The following is a 16,359-nucleotide window of genomic DNA, read 5'->3' on the forward strand; positions in this document are numbered from 1 at the left end:
TCAAATAAATAAATAAAATCTTAAAAAAAAAACAAAACCCAGAAAACAAAACCACCACCAACAACAAAAATCCATGATTAATACAGTTGTCATCACCCTGACAGTTCATTCCTTCCTTTAAACAAGCTATATGGAAATCAAGTTATTAGAAGGCTACATAGTATTTAATCAGAATAAGTATAGTTAATCATTTGAGATTTTAAAAGGTCCAGGTACTGGATAACTGATGGATACATCTCTACCAAAAAATATGCCAGGCAAGTGTTCATCACCTTCCCTGGCACTGCTTGGATGGGACACTGTCAGCAATTGTCTCTGTAACTAGGACTGCCCTATGTCCTCCCTAGGAGGACACAGTGAATCAGTATTAGCTGTACTCTGTGGAAATCCTAGCCACAAGTAACTAGGAATTGTACCTGTAAAACTAATGAATGAAGGTTCATCACATCTTTAAATTAAAGTTAAATCATACTTTTATGTTATGTTAAAATAGAACACATATCTATATATCTGACTCCTGTTACAAACATCTGTGACTTACCTACCATTGGAATCCCAGTGATATATTTCACTTAATAGAGTGAAAAGTCCCATAGGATAGTTTTACAACCTAACTCAAGGAACCTTAGCCCCTAAAATGTTTTCAGGATTGAGAGAAGACTAAAAGCCCTTCCACATACAGCCAACAAAGGTTTAGTCTTATTAAATATTTTTTGCATATTAGGATTAGAATAGCAACAAACATTATTCTCAGTTTCCTATTAAAGTAACATGTGGCACAATTTCTCCTGAGATTATTTTGAAATATTTGTTAGTATTTGAGATAAATAAAAATGATAATCAAAATAACATTTAAAATTTTTATTGATAACATTTTGTTTCTGAACTAATCTATTTACATATTCTTCCAAACTGTATCCTTGCAACTTAAAGCCAAGCACTTTTCTCAATATTAAAACTTGCAAAAAGGGTTTAGCTACTTATAAACATCAGGTACAATTCTAAGTTCTGAATCAAAAAATATTTCTAATGTAATTTACAGTAATGTTCTTTAAAACATTAAATGGAAAACCTCCAATTATTTTACTCAAATGAAAACCACAAAAAAATTAAATAATTACCATGTACATTACAACTTGCTTATATCAAATTACCAAGAAAAGCATCATGCCAATTGTTAGGATCTCCTCTACTAATAGAAGGCAAAGAAATAAAGTTGTATATGTCAGTCATCAAATTAATTCACTCCTGTTTTGTATAATTTGATGTACTCTTTGTTGTAAAACTGCTAGATTGAAATAAGGATTCTTTATATAAACACCACATTTTGAAGTCGTTTAGATAATATAGTCATTTTGTAATATTTTATGATAGTAACATGGTATTCATTTATTTTGTTAGAAGTTATTCACAGGTCCTAAATACTAGATGATTGGAATGTCACACTAAGGAAATTATCCTTATTATATAAATGTCTAATAATTACATGTTAGAAATTAAAAGATATTGTTTAATCTTGACCGAATAGTGTATTTTGTAATTAAGTTTCTACTGGCTTTTCTAATTTTACCTAACCTAAGAGAATCTAATAATCAGTTTTTCTTTTCTAAAATGAAGCAAGCACATAGTTTCTATTTGTGATAAACCCCCAGATTTTTGGTTTTTTGGTTGTCTGTAGAAAGACAAGAATAATTTGATATAAGTAAAGAGGAATGCTGTTAAACTTCTGCTTTTTCTTGTTATTGGGAACCTATGGATAGACTTAAAAAATAATAGCAGGAATTAAAGGATATGAAGAAAGAATTTATGGGATAACATTAAAGACAAAATAAAACCAAGCAAAAAACAACACACTAACACTTAGCATAGATTATTACTAGCTTATAAAACTCCGATCTGTTATTTGACATTGATAAAGCTGACAACATGAATATTAGCTGCCCAGTATACTATAATGGTTAGCCTTTTAAAATTTTAATTAGATTTCATACACTTGCAATCAACATTTTTAAGAATTAGTTCATTCTTTCCTTATACCTTATACCTTTCCTTATACCGTACAGGCTTATTGATCATAGAACACTTTCATTTTTTTTTAATGCTTTTGGCATCTCGGAAAATTACAATCATTTATTGACTTGTAATGTTAAAAATGTTTATTGATTTGAATGCAGTGTTTCCTAATAAAATATTTGAAAAATATGAAATCATCTCCAACATATTTGACCTTCTTTTTTTTACTGATTTTTGTTTAAATTAGAAACTTGGGCCACATGAAGGTTGTTATATATTAGAAATTTTGAGAAATACAGCTTTAATTTTGTTTAAATTTCCTTAGTAGAAACTACATATTATTTGTATGTCCACAGTGCCTAGGACGATACGCAGTATATTTTGATGACCCTAACAATGATGGACTAACCAATTACAAGATTTAAAAGGATGAAAATTTGAGACTTCTTCTGTGGTTCTATATTTCTCTGATGTAGACAACTGAACAAAATGTGCTTTCTAGGCATCTCTTAAAAATTTACTAATTGCTTAATTTGTTCTGTTTGCAATGATTGTCTCCTTAACAACATTTTTTTGCTTTTGAATTCTTTAGGGAACATAGGAACTGTTGGCATAAGCACTTTTTGACCACAAGAAAGGAGGCTGGAAATCTTATTATTGGCATTGATATCCGAAATGGGAGGGTGAGGATTCACATTTAAGGGTGGCAGAAATCCTGGTCTGGCTTGAGTAATATTGTGATCTAAAGAGAAAGCTCCTGACCCACGCCTTTCTAAAAGTGTATGATTTCTCCTGCTCAAGGGACCTGGTGAGATATTCTCCAGCAATTCTCTAGGCCCTGACAGCAAGGAAGGAGATGGCGAGAAGACCTTTTTCTTTCCTATAAGTGCTTTGCCATCTTCTAAAGTTGTAGGGGTAAGACCAGCGGAGAGCTGGGAATCAGAGCTGTAGTGATTTGCCCCTGAGTTTCTTTTTTGAACTATACTTCTTAAGGTAGAAGCAAAGATTGTCTGGTTAGAGTCTGGATCTGGGTCAGCAGGGATTTCAGTGCATTGCTGGTTTCCTTCTGAAAAAAATGCCTGATGATTTATTTCATCGTATGACATCTTTCTTGAGCTGGCCTGATCAAAGGCTCTTAATAAATGTGCTGTGTCTTTTACATCAATACTTTGGTGCCTAGTGATGAAGCGCTTGGAAAGTGCCACCCCATTGGTTTTGTAGGATAATTCTTCCTCTGGAGTAATATCCTGGAGCTCCTCCTGCAAAGAGGCCACCCTGTTTTGGTGCATTAGTAAGGGAGGACTCTTGATCCAGGTTGGAGGTTGGGGTAGCTTGGGCCCATTAGAGGCCACAGCAGGCTTCCTCACAGAGGAGCCTGGATCCTGTGTATCATCACTACTTCCTGAGAGCTCCAGACCTTTAAGGCCAAAAAAGGTCGTTTCAGTTTCAGAAGAATGTGTAAGTGGCAATGAGGCTGTTTTTATGTCTATTTCTGAAGGAGTGGCACAGGAGGCTGGGGAATGACCCCCATCTATATCTACAGGGGGCATATTTAAGTACTGTTTGGTAGTGTGCCTACCAGAGGGGGATTTCGCTGTTGTTATGATAATGACCTCTTTCCCTTTTGCCTTGCAAGCGCTAAGTAGAACTTTCAGGGTTTCTCTATCCTCTGAATTTATAGCATAAACAAGGGCTGAATAACTAGAATGGTCTTGCAGGCTGAGATCAGCCCCACTGTTTAGAAGCAGGGAAACAACTTCAGGACCAGCTTTTTCTAAGCAAGCGTGCATCAAAGCAGTTTTCCCAGATTTGTCCTGTATGTTGGGGTCAGCATTGTTTTCTAATAGGTATTTAACCATTTTGGCTTTACTGACACTCTGGTGATCAACATGTTTCGTCTTACAAGCGATCATTAAAGGTGTTTCTCCACGGTCATTGCTCTCGTTAATGTAGGCACCACCTTCTAGCAAGAGTCTTGTGAGGCGAAGCCGGCTCTGATGGACTGCTTTGATGAGGGAATTTCCATCACTTGAAATTTCTACACCTTCATCCATCTTCAAAAGTCAGAATCAATACCTGGTTATCAAAGAATATGAAGAACAAAAGATCAGCCAGAATCCCAGTCTTCATTCATGTTATTATTCATAACTTCTGAAATATGTATATATAGAGTAACAGGACATAAATGAGATTGTTAATAATACAGAACACAATAGTGAATTGCAGAATTAAAGAAATTTTAGAATAGTAACAGCCTATAGGGAATCACATACTAAAATTTACTTTCAAAATCCACATTGGATATTTATGATATAATACCAGCCTAGTACTTCCCTAAATTGCACATTAATTAAACAGCAATCCATTTACTTTCCACTTGTGAAAAATATTATTAAAATAACACTAAAATGTAGATTTAAGGAAAAATTCCAAAATTCTGTGTAATTGCAACTGAATCAATGAAAATAGATATTTATGGCAGATAAATCTAAATATTTCTTAGGGTCAAATTACTTACATGTGCTTTTTTTTTTTTTTTTTTTTTTTTTACATGTGCTCTTAAGTTAGATAATGCAACTATTATCTAGATTTTCAATTTGAGGAGCTTTTTTTCTTTTTAAAGATTTAAAAATTTTATTTACTTATTTATTTTATTTGACAGACAGAAATCACAAGCAGGCAGAGAGGCAGGCAGAGAGAGAGGAGGAAGCAGGCTCCCCGCCAAGCAGAAAGCCCGATGCCAGACTCGATCCCAGGACCCTGAAATCATGACCTGAGCTGAAGGCAGAGGCTTAACCCACTGAGCCACCCAGGTGCCCCAAGGAAATTTTTTTAAAAAGATTTTATTTATTCATTTGAGAGAGAGAGAGAGCACAAGCAGAGGAGAGAGGCAGAGGGAGAAGCAGACCCCACTGAACACCGATTGAGCCACCCAGGTGTCCCTCGAGGAACATTTTTTTGTTTTTTAAAGGATGAAAAATCATCTGAACTACAAGACATTAAAATATCTGACACAGTGTCTGGAACTCACACTGAGATGGGAATGGTGAACATGTGATTATGCATTTTGCTTGATTTCATTATTTAAATCATATACTAGATTATGGATGGGGTTGGTCACATACTGTTTGGTTAAATTTTGACAGAGTACCTTTTTTTTTTTAAATTTTATTTATTTGACACACAGAGAGAGATCACAAGTAGGCAGAGAGGCAGGCAGAGAGAGAGAGGGGGAAGCAGGATCCCTGCTGAGCAGAGAGTCCAATGTGGAGCTCGATCCCAGGACCCTGAGATCATGACCTGAGCTGAAGACAGAGGCTTAACCCACTGAGCCACCCAGGTGCCCCTTGACAGAGTACCTTTGCTCTGAAAGAGTTTTCTAGGCTAAAAATATGAATAAGGACATGTAGTGTTTATAAACATTTTTCTATCACTAAAACTAAAAATTATGTTTAATTTATTTAAATAATTTAGATTCAAACTCCTTCAACAGATAATTCCATTAGTTGATAAGAATTATGTCTTTGGGGGTGCCTGGCTGGCTCAGGTGGAAGAACATCATAAAACTTTTGATCTCGGGGACATAATTTCAAGCCCCATGTTGGGTGTAGAGCTATTTAAAAAAATTATGTCTTTTATCTAGAGCTGAGAAAATGTTTGTCTCTGAATAATACTTAGAGCTGGGTAGAAAAATCAAATGGAGTTCATATAATATTTAAATCTATTTTATTTAATGAGGTAGGTTTTAGAAATTGAGAAGTAATATTTATTCCATGTATTTACTTTTAAATTAACAGTATGGGACATGAATTTTTTTATTGGATAATGGAATAGATAATAAATATAGTGACCTCTTAGTGGACAGAAAAAGAGATGAAGGGAACAGAAAGAAAATGAAGAGGGGAAAAAAGACATGCATACAGAACTTAGAATCTAAGTGTTAAATAGCTGCAAGCTCCTGTTATGTCCTGGGCACTGGCTACAAGGCACATGCCCTATCCTGCAGAGCTTGCTCAGTCGTTTGGAAGAGATACTAAATAAGCAGCTGGTTATGAGTTAAAGTCATGAAAATATACAGGCTTGGGGCACCTGGGTGGCTCAGTCATTAAGCATCTGCCTTCAGCTCAGGTCATGATCCCCGGTCCTGGGATGGAGCCCCACGTCGGGCTCCCTGCTCCATGGGAAGCCTGCTTCCCCCGCTCCTGCTCCCCTTGCTTGTGTTCCCTCTCTTGCTGTGTCTGTCTCCCTGTCAAATAAATAAATAAAATATTTTTTAAAAAAAGACTGTACAGGCTTTGGTGGTTTGGAGACTGAGGGGCTTCACAGAGGGCAGCCATTTGAGCTGGGTCTTAAAGATTGCACGAGAGTTTGGTAAGCAGATAAAGTAGGAAGAGAGAAGTAGAGAATGTTCTTTGTGCAAAAACCTAAAGGCTCAAAATAGCAGTTATTTATCATAAATCAGGCTCTATTTATGCTGATATAACCAAACTTTAGAAAAATATTTTAGCAGATGGTTATAGTTAGGGTAAATATGGCAGAGCACACACATTTAATTTTGCCTCTTCCTAAACAATCCTCTGAAACTGAAGATTTAATTTTATTTTTTATTTAAAATTTTTTTAAGATTGTATTTTTATTTGTTTAAAGATTTTATTTATTTATTTGAGAGAGAACACAAGCAAGGAGGAGGGGCAGAGGGAGAGGGAGAAGCAGACTCCCCACTGAACAGGGACCTGGATGCAGGGTTCAATCCCAGGACTCTGGGATCATGACCTCAGCCGAAAGCAAATGCTTAACCAACGGAGCCAGCCAGGTGCCCCAAGCTTTTATTTTTAAGTAATCTCTTCACCCAACATGGGTTCCAAGTCATAACCCTGAGATCAAGAGTTGCACATTCCACTGACTGAGCCAGCCAGGTGCCCCAAGAATTTTTTAAAAGACATAAATTCATAAGGATAGCAGGAAAAGGAGACAACGGCAAGATTTTGAAAGCCAGAAAGCAGATGGGCCAGTATTAAGCAAATTAGCCAACCTGAGAAGGCTGTGCCTCAGTTCATTCATGATAAAGTTGAGAACTCAGCCCACATACACTCCAGAATCCTCGCAAGAGGCAGTAACGGCAGAAGTTCTAGAACTGGGCGGGTGGCGTTGGTGGTAGAGAGTATAGCTAAAATAATGAGTACTAGGGGCGCCTGGGTGGCTCAGTGAGTTAAGCCTCTGCCTTCGGCTCAGGTCATGATATCAGGGTCCTCGGATCAAGGCCTGCATCAGACTCTCTGCTCAGCGGGGAGCCTGCTTCCCCCTCTTTCTCTGCCTGCCTCTCTGACTACTTGTGATGTCTCTCTGTCAAATAAATAAATAAAATATTTTTTAAAAAATAATGAGGACTAGGTGAAAAGCTGTTAGGAGAAGCAGTTACATCCCTTGGTCCTCACCAGCCGAAGTGTGATCCTACCTTGGACCAGCAGCTTCACCACCATTACCTGAGGCTTCATCTCAGGTTGCATCTTGGATCTATTGAATCAGAGCCTACATTTTAATTAGATCCTTGGGTGATTTATACATGCATTGAAATTTCGGGGCGCCTGGGTGGCTCAGTGGGTTGAGCCGCTGCCTTCGGCTCGGGTCATGATCTCAGGGTCCTGGGATCGAGTCCCGCGTCGGGCTCTCTGCTCAGCAGGGTGCCTGCTTCCTCCTCTCTCTCTGCCTGCCTCTCTGCCTACTTGTGATCTCTCTCTGTCAAATAAATAAAATCTTTAAAAAAAAAAAAAAAAAAAAAAAAAAAGAAATTTGACTGCCTCAGGTGATTCTTCTACTCCAAGCCAGTAAGAGATAGGATATTAATCCTCCCACTTGAGTTGTTCTTTATTCTGGAGAGACCTTTATTCTTCAGAAATGATGAAATTGGAGGGTCTCTGGACGGGAAGGTACCTGACATATTTGAGGACTAGAAAACAGGGACTAAGTGACTGAAAGCTCACTGATCACTGAATGAAGAGACTCAGAGCCTTCTCCCCAATTCCACTCTAAGCTGGCAGCCTGTACCCTTATTATGCAGCAGAATATTGCTATACTCTTCTGTTGAGAATCTGACCCACTGAAAAGAAAATACGAAGAGTACTAACCACAGGGATTCCCTAACATGCCGCTCAGATCATCCTACAGCAAGGTTTAAGGATTACAAGCCTCACCCATGTGCTCCAGTCTTCTCATCAGCTTTTTAATCCAAGCCCTTTAATCCTGAACAGATAATCAAAATAAAACACAAAACAAAAGAGAAAAGCCTCTTCCATTAGAGACCAGAACACATAGAGAAAAAGCAACTTGGAGGAAACAGATACTAGGAAGATAAAAACTTCAAAAGCTCTTTATCTTTAGATATAAGCTGTTGTAACCATGAAACAAAAACAAAGTTCTAGGCAAAAGAGTATTCGGAGACTATTAAAAAGCATTCGCAAAAGGCAAAAAGAGGCACACCTGGGTGGCTCAGTTGGTTGAGCAACTGCCTTGGGCTCAGGTCATGATCTCAGGGTCGTGGGATTGAGCCCCGCATCGGGCTCTCTGCTCTGTGGGGAGCCTGCTTCCCCCTCTCTCTCTACCTGCCTCTCTGCCTACTTGTGCTCTCTCCCTCTCTGTCAAATAAATAAATAAATAAAATCTTTTGGGGGGGGGAGGCAAAAACACCATACAAACTGCAAAACTAAATAGGTTTGATGACAATATTGATAAAAATCTCTAACAGTTAAACAAAAAGAAAAGAGGGGGAAAAAGGAAAATTAGAGGTCTACACTAGGAAATTCAACATTCAACTACTAGAAGTTCTGCCAAGACAAGCTTGCTGAGCTTGATCCCAGGCCCCAGGGTTCATAACCTGAGCTAAAGGCAGACTGAGCTCCCCAGGTGCCCCATTCCATAATTAAAACTTGAAAGAGTGATATGTTTATGACATCATTCAGTTCTGTGTTATCAATAGTATTTATGCCTACACTTTCAAGGAGTTTCAACTAGGGAGCTCCTGAAAGGCGGTATTCAAAAGAATATACTTATTCATTCTACTCTAGTATCACTCATGATGTTAAGCAAAGAAATATTCCATATATACATACATAAGTACAATGAAAGTGAATGCTACGTTTTTCATTCCCCTGTGCAATATTCTATGAAAGCTGTTCCAAAGCCAGGCATACCTGCAATTTGAGACCTTAGGAATATAGGATTGCTTGACAGCTTGGATCCCACCAGTGGTCTATTCTGACTGCAAAGCATCTGAAAAGAGCTAGCAAAAAACCCCTTCTTTTAGCATTTTTCATATACTAATGTGTTTAATAAAGCAAAGAGATGTAGAGAAATTAGCTGGAACATAATGTCAAATATAGAAACCATTTGGTAACCACAGTTGGAGAAGAGATACAGTATCAGTCACATAAAAACACCTTTGACCAAAAGTGGCATTTGAGAAACATATTCAAATAAGAACAAGTTTGCCAGATAGCAGATTTCTTTTTTAATTTTTTTAGATTTTATTTATGTATATGACAGGGAGAGAGAGAGAGGGAGCACAAAGAGGGGGAGCCGCAAAGAGAGAGGGAGAAGCATGCTCCCCGCCCTACATGGGGCTCAATCCCAGGACCCTGAGCTGAAGGCGGACACTTAACCAACTGAGCCACCCAGGCACCCCATAGATTTCAGTACTGTATTCTCATATAGTTTCTAGTGTCAGGGCCCGTCTTGTTTGTTTTTTAAAAAGTCTTTTTTTTTTTTAAATATTTTATTTATTTGACAGAGAGAGAGATCACAAGTAGGCAGAGAGGCAGGCAGAGAGAGAGGGGGAAGCAGGCTTCCTGCTGAGCAGAGAGCCCGATGCAGGCCTTGATCTGAGGACCCTGAGATCATGACCTGAGCCGAAGGCAGAGGCTTAACCACTGAGCCACCCAGGAGCCCCTGTTTAAAAAAGAAGTCATAAGAATCTTTTGGAAAGACTTTCAAATCTTTTCACTCAACCTCATGTAAATGTTTTCTGCACAACACTAAATCTGACAACTTTCTGTCATAACTTTGTCTCACCAAGGTTAGTGTCAGAAGGTTCTGGGAAAAGAAGAGGAACTGGCAATGTACTGCTGACTAGGCTGCTTGAGGGGTGCAGTGGCCCACTGTGGTCCTGCAGAAAAGGCGGGTGTTGTGGGTCCCAGGGCTCTCTGAAGAAGCTGGGCAATGGCACCAACTAGCTACTGGCAACTAGTGAATCTGTCTTGTGGATGTAGGCATACCCCCTTTAGAACTGTCTAGAATAGGGTGCCTGGGTGGCTCAGTGGATTAAGCCGCTGCCTTTAGCTCAGGTCATGATCTCAGGGTCCTGGGATCGAGTCCCGCATCGGGCTCTCTGCTCGGCAGGGAGCCTGCTTCTCTCTCTCTCTCTGCCTGCCTCTCTGTCTACTTGTGATCTCTCTCTGTCAAATAAATAAATAAAATCTTAAAAAAAAAAAACTATCGGGGCGCCTGGGTGGCTCAGTGGGTTAAGCCGCTGCCTTCGGCTCAGGTCATGATCTCAGGGTCCTGGGATCGAGTCCCGCGTCGGGCTCTCTGCTCAGCAGGGAGCCTGCTTCCCTCTCTCTCTCTCTCTGCCTGCCTCTCTATCTACTTGTGATTTCTCTCTGTCAAATAAATAAATAAAATCTTTAAAAAAAAAAAAAAAACTATCTAGAATAAAAGCAGCAACAACAGAGCCTTACTTTTTGTTCATTTTAAAGGCTTCTAAAGCCCCTTGGGTTGCTCACTTTTTAAACTGTTCACATTTAATAGAACAATTCTAAAACTGTTTAAAGTTCATGGAGCAAAAAGCTGTCAGATATACATGAATTGTCCACATGAATACACGCTTGTGTTCCTAGTGTCTCATATTCAGTTCCTTATTGGGACAATCCCCTTGTCTTTAAGCCTTTTCTCTCTTCCAATTCTTTTATCACGGTCATCCACTTGCACATCAAAAATGCTGAAACTGAAGCTCAATTTTTCTACTCTTCATAAAGCTAAGCCCTACCTGTGACGAAGATTACATCTCTAGCCTACAATTATCCTGGTTCAGGAATGTTCTTGCTTCCTGTCTCATTCTGTGAAACATCCTCACGGAGCACCCACTGCTGACACTGTATTAACATTCAGTCAGACCCTTTGTTATAATATAGCATATAAATAATCCCCACACTCAGCTACACCTTCCAAATAGATAACAGGTCAACTGGAGAAAGTTCTGGACTCAGACCCACATTTCCATCTTGACTCCCCTACTTACGAGCTGTACACCACCATCAGATCTCTTAGCCTCTCAGTCTTGGGTCCCTCTTCTGTAACATGACAAGGATCAAACCTTTATTCAAGGCAGGGAGGGGGTGGTAGGAGGTGATGAAATCAGATGTCTAGAAAAAGACTTTCCTATTGTGCCTCACTACTCAGTGTATTCTTTTTAAAAATTCTATCTCAGAATTTAGCCTTCTTTTATTTTTATCATGTCATTTCACAGGCTACTTAAATAACATAAAATATTAAAAATTTTTTAAAGATCTGTAAATAATGTTTTGTAAACATAAATGGAATCTATTAAGTGAATATGGAAAAAAGATAACCTTAAATGTATTTTCCTTATAACTTCCAAATACAATAATTTCCACATATTATAAGATTAATTATTAAACAGCTGGACAAATTCCTTTTTATTTTAAAATTAGAATGTCTTTAACATCATTTATGATTCATCATGGCATATTTACTATACTCTTTTTGTGCCTCTCTCTACTTCCAAGACTTCACAGAAATTACAGTTTGGTTACTTAAAAATTAAAAATATATATATACTGTGAAGAACGAAAACTTGGGAAGAGATGTATCATCAGATAACAGATACCAGGCAAACTTTGGAAACAGAGTGGGGATGGTGGTGTGGTAAACTGCCTTAGCATAACAGAGGCATAACAGAGGTGGCCCCATGACTAGGAGCCAGGTGACCCACAGGCCCTGGGAAGTTCAGTGCTGAGAGGCCCCACGTGACACAGAAAGTGGTAATGAGGTACAGGGCTGACAGTGAGGATGGTTTGACATCTCTGGACAAATCTACTGGACTCCCAGTTACTTTTCTCCACCCCAAGTAGATAACCACTCTTCTCGGCAAGAAAACAAGATTTATTCTCTGAGCACATCGATCAGAAAGGCTAAAAATAGGGGATAAAGTGATAGTTTACAGGCTGAATTCCCAGACCTCTGCTCTGCTAGCAGGAGACTAGAAGGCCAGGAAAAAAAGGACGTGAAAAAGCACTGGGTCTTAAAATTATGAGCCCTATTAAAAATCTCTGTTGATAAATGAAGCAATTCAAATAACTACATTCGCCCTTCTAGACACCCACTCTAAATGGAAATAGAAAGTTACCTGAAAACGTTATTCAAAATTTCATACTTCACTTATGCCTTTTCTCTCCCTGGATGAGTTTTTTTGTCAGCCAGCTGTCAGTTCCTGCTGAAGGAAATCAAAGCTATTCAGAGTTACATAAATACCAATAATTTGTTCCACACATCTCTCCCCTTCGGAGTCTAGTTTTTAAATTCCTTGTTGAGACATCCCTACAGTGTTTGTTTGGTTAATTACATTTCAGCGATTATGAGTAAAAGTGTCTGGAGTGGATCCCATGCACCGCAGTCCTGTGTATACAGGCCAAGGCTTGCCCTGCAAGGATGCTGGGGTTGAAAGGGCAGCAGCGCTTACCTGGTCCAGCCCTCCCCCACCCCACACCAGTCCACGCAGCTGAGGAGGCCGAGGAAGGAAGGGTGGGAGAACTCCCAGTCATTCCTCTTATTCGCCTGCTCACCAGGACTTAATTAGATCTTCCTGTGTCCTTTCCTTCAGGTTTCTCTTCTGTTTCCTTGCTTCTTGGATACCAGCTTCCCACAGAATAGGGTTTTGTTCTGAGTACCTGATTTGAGTGGTATCAACAATGGTAGTGCCACACGGGCTGAGGTATTTTAGAAGCCTTTTTAGAGATGAAAAGCTTGGCCTTCCCTGTGGCTCTTTCTCTCCAAGCCATCCCATTTTCCTTGCATGCAGAGAGAAATGTTATTTTCCTTTCACATCCTTACCCTACGTCCGAATAGGATTGGTGTTTCCTCCCATAAAGGGCCATGGTGGGAGAGGGTGGCAAGCGGGGGGTGGGGGTGGGGGTGGACAGTAACAAATGGGTTTCAAGCTGGATATTCAGCGCCTCACTCTTGCCCGGGGTCGTCCTGTCTTTGTGCTGCCCACAAGGGGATGGAAGCTCAGAAAGAGCAGCAAGTTGCATGTATCAGAGATTGGGGCTCTGTTTATTCCCAAGTTACCAACCCTTGGGAATCTGATCCTCTGAGGTTCATCCTAAAATGGGTATAGTTATCAACAGAAGATGATTGTGAAAATTTTAGAAGATCCTGATATAATTGCCCTTTAGGAATTAAATAAACGTCCATTTCTAAACATGCATCACTAAATATGAATCCTGGGCTGATGGGGTCTGACAACTGGGAGGCCAAAGTGCCTACACCAATGGGCTTCTTATCTCTGCGGGCGTAATCACATGGAGAGCTTATTACAAATGAGGTTTCAGGCTCCAGTCCCACATAGTCAATAGGGGACACTTCCTAGGCAGACTTGGAGGATATCTGTGACCAACTCTTCCTTCTTCATTCTAGTCTCACTTCCTACTTGCTGTCAAACCCCGCTTCCGGCTGGAATGAGGATGCAAAGGGCAGAGATGATTGCCCCGGCCTAGAGAGGGATGAAGGAGCCCACAGGGCTAGAGAAGAGTACAGCCTTGACTTAGGACGGGCCAGCCCCTGGAGGTTTGCAGTCCCACCTTTCCCAGACAGGTCTGAAAACAAATCCAGAGGTACAGTGGGCAGCCCAAGGCCGGGCTGTGGGGGCTAGTGGCACTTAGAATGAAGCAAGTCGGCCTGCCACAAGCAGAACATGTGTCTTCTTGCCATGCAAGCAAAGGGGCAAAGCCAGAACAAAAGACGCACCAGAGATTGTCCCAGGAAACGTAAAGACTTGCCAAGAAAAGTGTTCTCTGGCACCAGCTTGTAAGAAATATTTCGAAACTGCCCAAGGGAAGGAGTGAGTAGCTAGTAAGGTTTGCTCGGTTTGCTCAGACAAAGCCAAAAAGGGCTGGTGTCTCTTAGTTACTTGTACGTCCCCTAGGCCTCTGGGCTAGGTCCCCACCTCTCTCAGCAGACACCCCTCCCAGCACACACGCAGACACGCAAACCTATACCTCCAAGTCTCCAGGAGCCAAGGTGATCAGATTTCCAAGCTGTTGAGGATTCTGGCAGCGTCTCCACAGTCCCCGCCGGCTCCGGGAACCAAGGTTGTTTCCTCAGTTTGTCCTGAGAGCGAGAGCGAGCGAGTCCGTGGTGCTGTCGGAGAAGGGCAAAGGAAGGTGACTGGGGCGACAGCGCCGGGGCACCGATGGGGGCGGGGTGTGCGTTCTGTCGCCTCGTCTCTGAGACAAGACAGGCAGCCGGCGAGCTGAGGCGATCGCCATCCACGTGAAGGGGTTCTGCCCAGAGCCGCAGCCGAGCGGTGCCCGCACCGCCAGGCCGGAGAACTCGGCCCTCCCTTGGGAAATGGCGCGTCCGAGGGAAGCAGCCATTGCCCCCATCCCTGGGCAGGGGCACCTCTGGACCTCAGACCTCCCGTAAGGGGGTTCAGGGTCCTCGTGCCAAGGCGGTGCGCGCCCGAGAGACGCCGGGACCGGGCTGCCCGCCCCCGTGTGACTCCCATTTGTCGAGCCAGTGATTGCAAACCGCTCGGCAAGCCCCCCGCCCGCCTCCCGCGCCCAGCCAGTACCTCCCGCCTCCCAGCGGCCGGAGGCACCTGCGGAGACGCGCGCAAGTCGGGCCCCCAGACCCGCGCGCTCCTGCGGCCTCGCGCGCGCCGTTCCCGCTGCGGCGCTAACCCGCGCCCGCGAGCCCTTGCCCGGATGCTCCCTGACATCCCGCAGCCGCGGGGCTGCCCCGATCCACTCTCCCGCGCTGCAAGGCCGAGTAGGAGGCGAAACCCGTATCCCCGGCGGGGTGCAAGCCCCTGCAAAGCCCGAGCCAAAAGCAGGCAGGGAATGCGGGAGAGGGGAGAGCAGACTCGGGTGGAGTCTGGACAGGCCCCTGCCCACCAGCAGCCTTCGGTTGACGCCTGGTCTCCGTCCCCGCACAAGGCACTGCAGTGTCAGGGTGCGCGGGAGGTGCGGGCTCCCAGGGCCTGAGCGTACCCGCCGGGGCGCACGGAGGCCGCGGGGCCCCAGGCAGCGCCCTCCATCTCCTCCTCCCGGCAGCCAACACGCCGAACCAAAGTTTCTCCAAGTGCAGCCCGCAGAGACGCCGTCGCACACGAACCTGGGACGCGCTGTCAAGTCGGCGTCGGCGCCTCCCACCCACCGATAGCCTCAGACCTTCCGCGGCTGTCTTCGGACTGCCGTCCGGGCTGGCTTGTCTTCGGGGTCTCCTCGGCGGTTGGACTCACGGATCCCGGTAGGTGCTGCCCTGTCCACGCCCCTGCGCGGCTGAGAGAGCGGGGCGGCGGGCCGGGAGCCGCGAAGCGTCGGAGCGGGGGCCGGGAGGCGCGCACCTCGCCAGATGCCCGGGCTGTGCGGCGTTTCCGCTGGGAGTGACGCGCTGGTTCCCAGCTGCGCGGCAGGTGGGGGCGGCGGGGCCAAAGTCTGTTGGGACCCCGGGGCTAAAGTCTGTCTCTGAAGCTCCGCCCTTTGTCCCCAAAAGTAGCCCCACCACACGCACACATTCACCTCACCGCAGCCGCGGCGCTTTGGCGGGGCCGGCTTTGCCCAGGGCAGTGGCGGCAGGGTCTTCTCCACTGCAGGGAGACCGCCACCCCTACATCCCGGCTTCTGGTTTCCCCTGTCCACACCTGCGTCTCTCCCTCCAGGTCATATTCGACCAGGCTGGCCCTGTATGTGACTCCCACGGCTCCTTCTTCCCCCTTCTCGTCCTTCTACCCGCTTTAGATAGAACCTGAGTCTCGCTTCAGGTTGGGCTGTTGGAGGGAGCAATCGTTCTTGTTTATATGAGTTTATAACTTTAGTACACTGTTATTAAAACATTAATGTAACACTTTAACAAAATGTAACAAAATGTGTATTTTATGTGTTAAACTGTGCTGTAGTGATCTTAACTCTTCATTTACCAGGGATCATCAGGGTGGAGAAAAGGCTATGACCAATTTTTGTTGTTGTTCGGTTAATGTCAATCAAAACTAGTTAGTAGTTTTGAGTTCTCAAAGGGGTAAGTAAACTTATCTGTGGGCAGGCTTCTTTCATTTAG

At 43.0% G+C, this 16,359-nt stretch overlaps 1 protein-coding gene across 15 annotated transcripts; it reads right to left on the reverse strand.

The window, feature by feature from the left end:
• Positions 1–846: 846 nt before the first annotated feature.
• On the reverse strand, positions 847–15,953 carry ANKRD34B (ankyrin repeat domain 34B). 15 transcript variants are annotated; one of them, XM_059175353.1, is made up of 7 exons: positions 15,418–15,953; positions 14,301–14,442; positions 12,431–12,517; positions 11,303–11,377; positions 9,201–9,289; positions 6,103–6,259; positions 847–4,089 (listed from the first exon to the last, which is right to left on the reverse strand). In XM_059175353.1, the coding sequence occupies exon 7, from the start codon at positions 4,065–4,067 to the stop codon at positions 2,523–2,525; it is 1,545 nt and encodes a 514-aa protein (XP_059031336.1). In that variant the 5' UTR covers positions 4,068–4,089; positions 6,103–6,259; positions 9,201–9,289; positions 11,303–11,377; positions 12,431–12,517; positions 14,301–14,442; positions 15,418–15,953; the 3' UTR covers positions 847–2,522. The 15 variants fall into 15 exon arrangements, with proteins under 15 accessions (XP_059031336.1, XP_059031335.1, XP_059031343.1 ...); XM_059175352.1 differs by lacking the exon at positions 6,103–6,259 and having other exon boundaries at positions 12,431–12,514; XM_059175360.1 differs by lacking the exon at positions 11,303–11,377.
• Positions 15,954–16,359: the final 406 nt, after the last annotated feature.

This window comes from Mustela lutreola, chromosome 5 (genome assembly GCF_030435805.1).
Source record: "Mustela lutreola isolate mMusLut2 chromosome 5, mMusLut2.pri, whole genome shotgun sequence".
Taxonomy (NCBI): domain Eukaryota; kingdom Metazoa; phylum Chordata; class Mammalia; order Carnivora; family Mustelidae; genus Mustela; species Mustela lutreola.

Coding starts and splice junctions, on each gene's coding strand:
- ANKRD34B (XM_059175352.1), bottom strand. CDS start 4,067: ATGGATGAAGGTGTAGAAATTTCAAGTGATGGAAATTCCCTCATCAAA.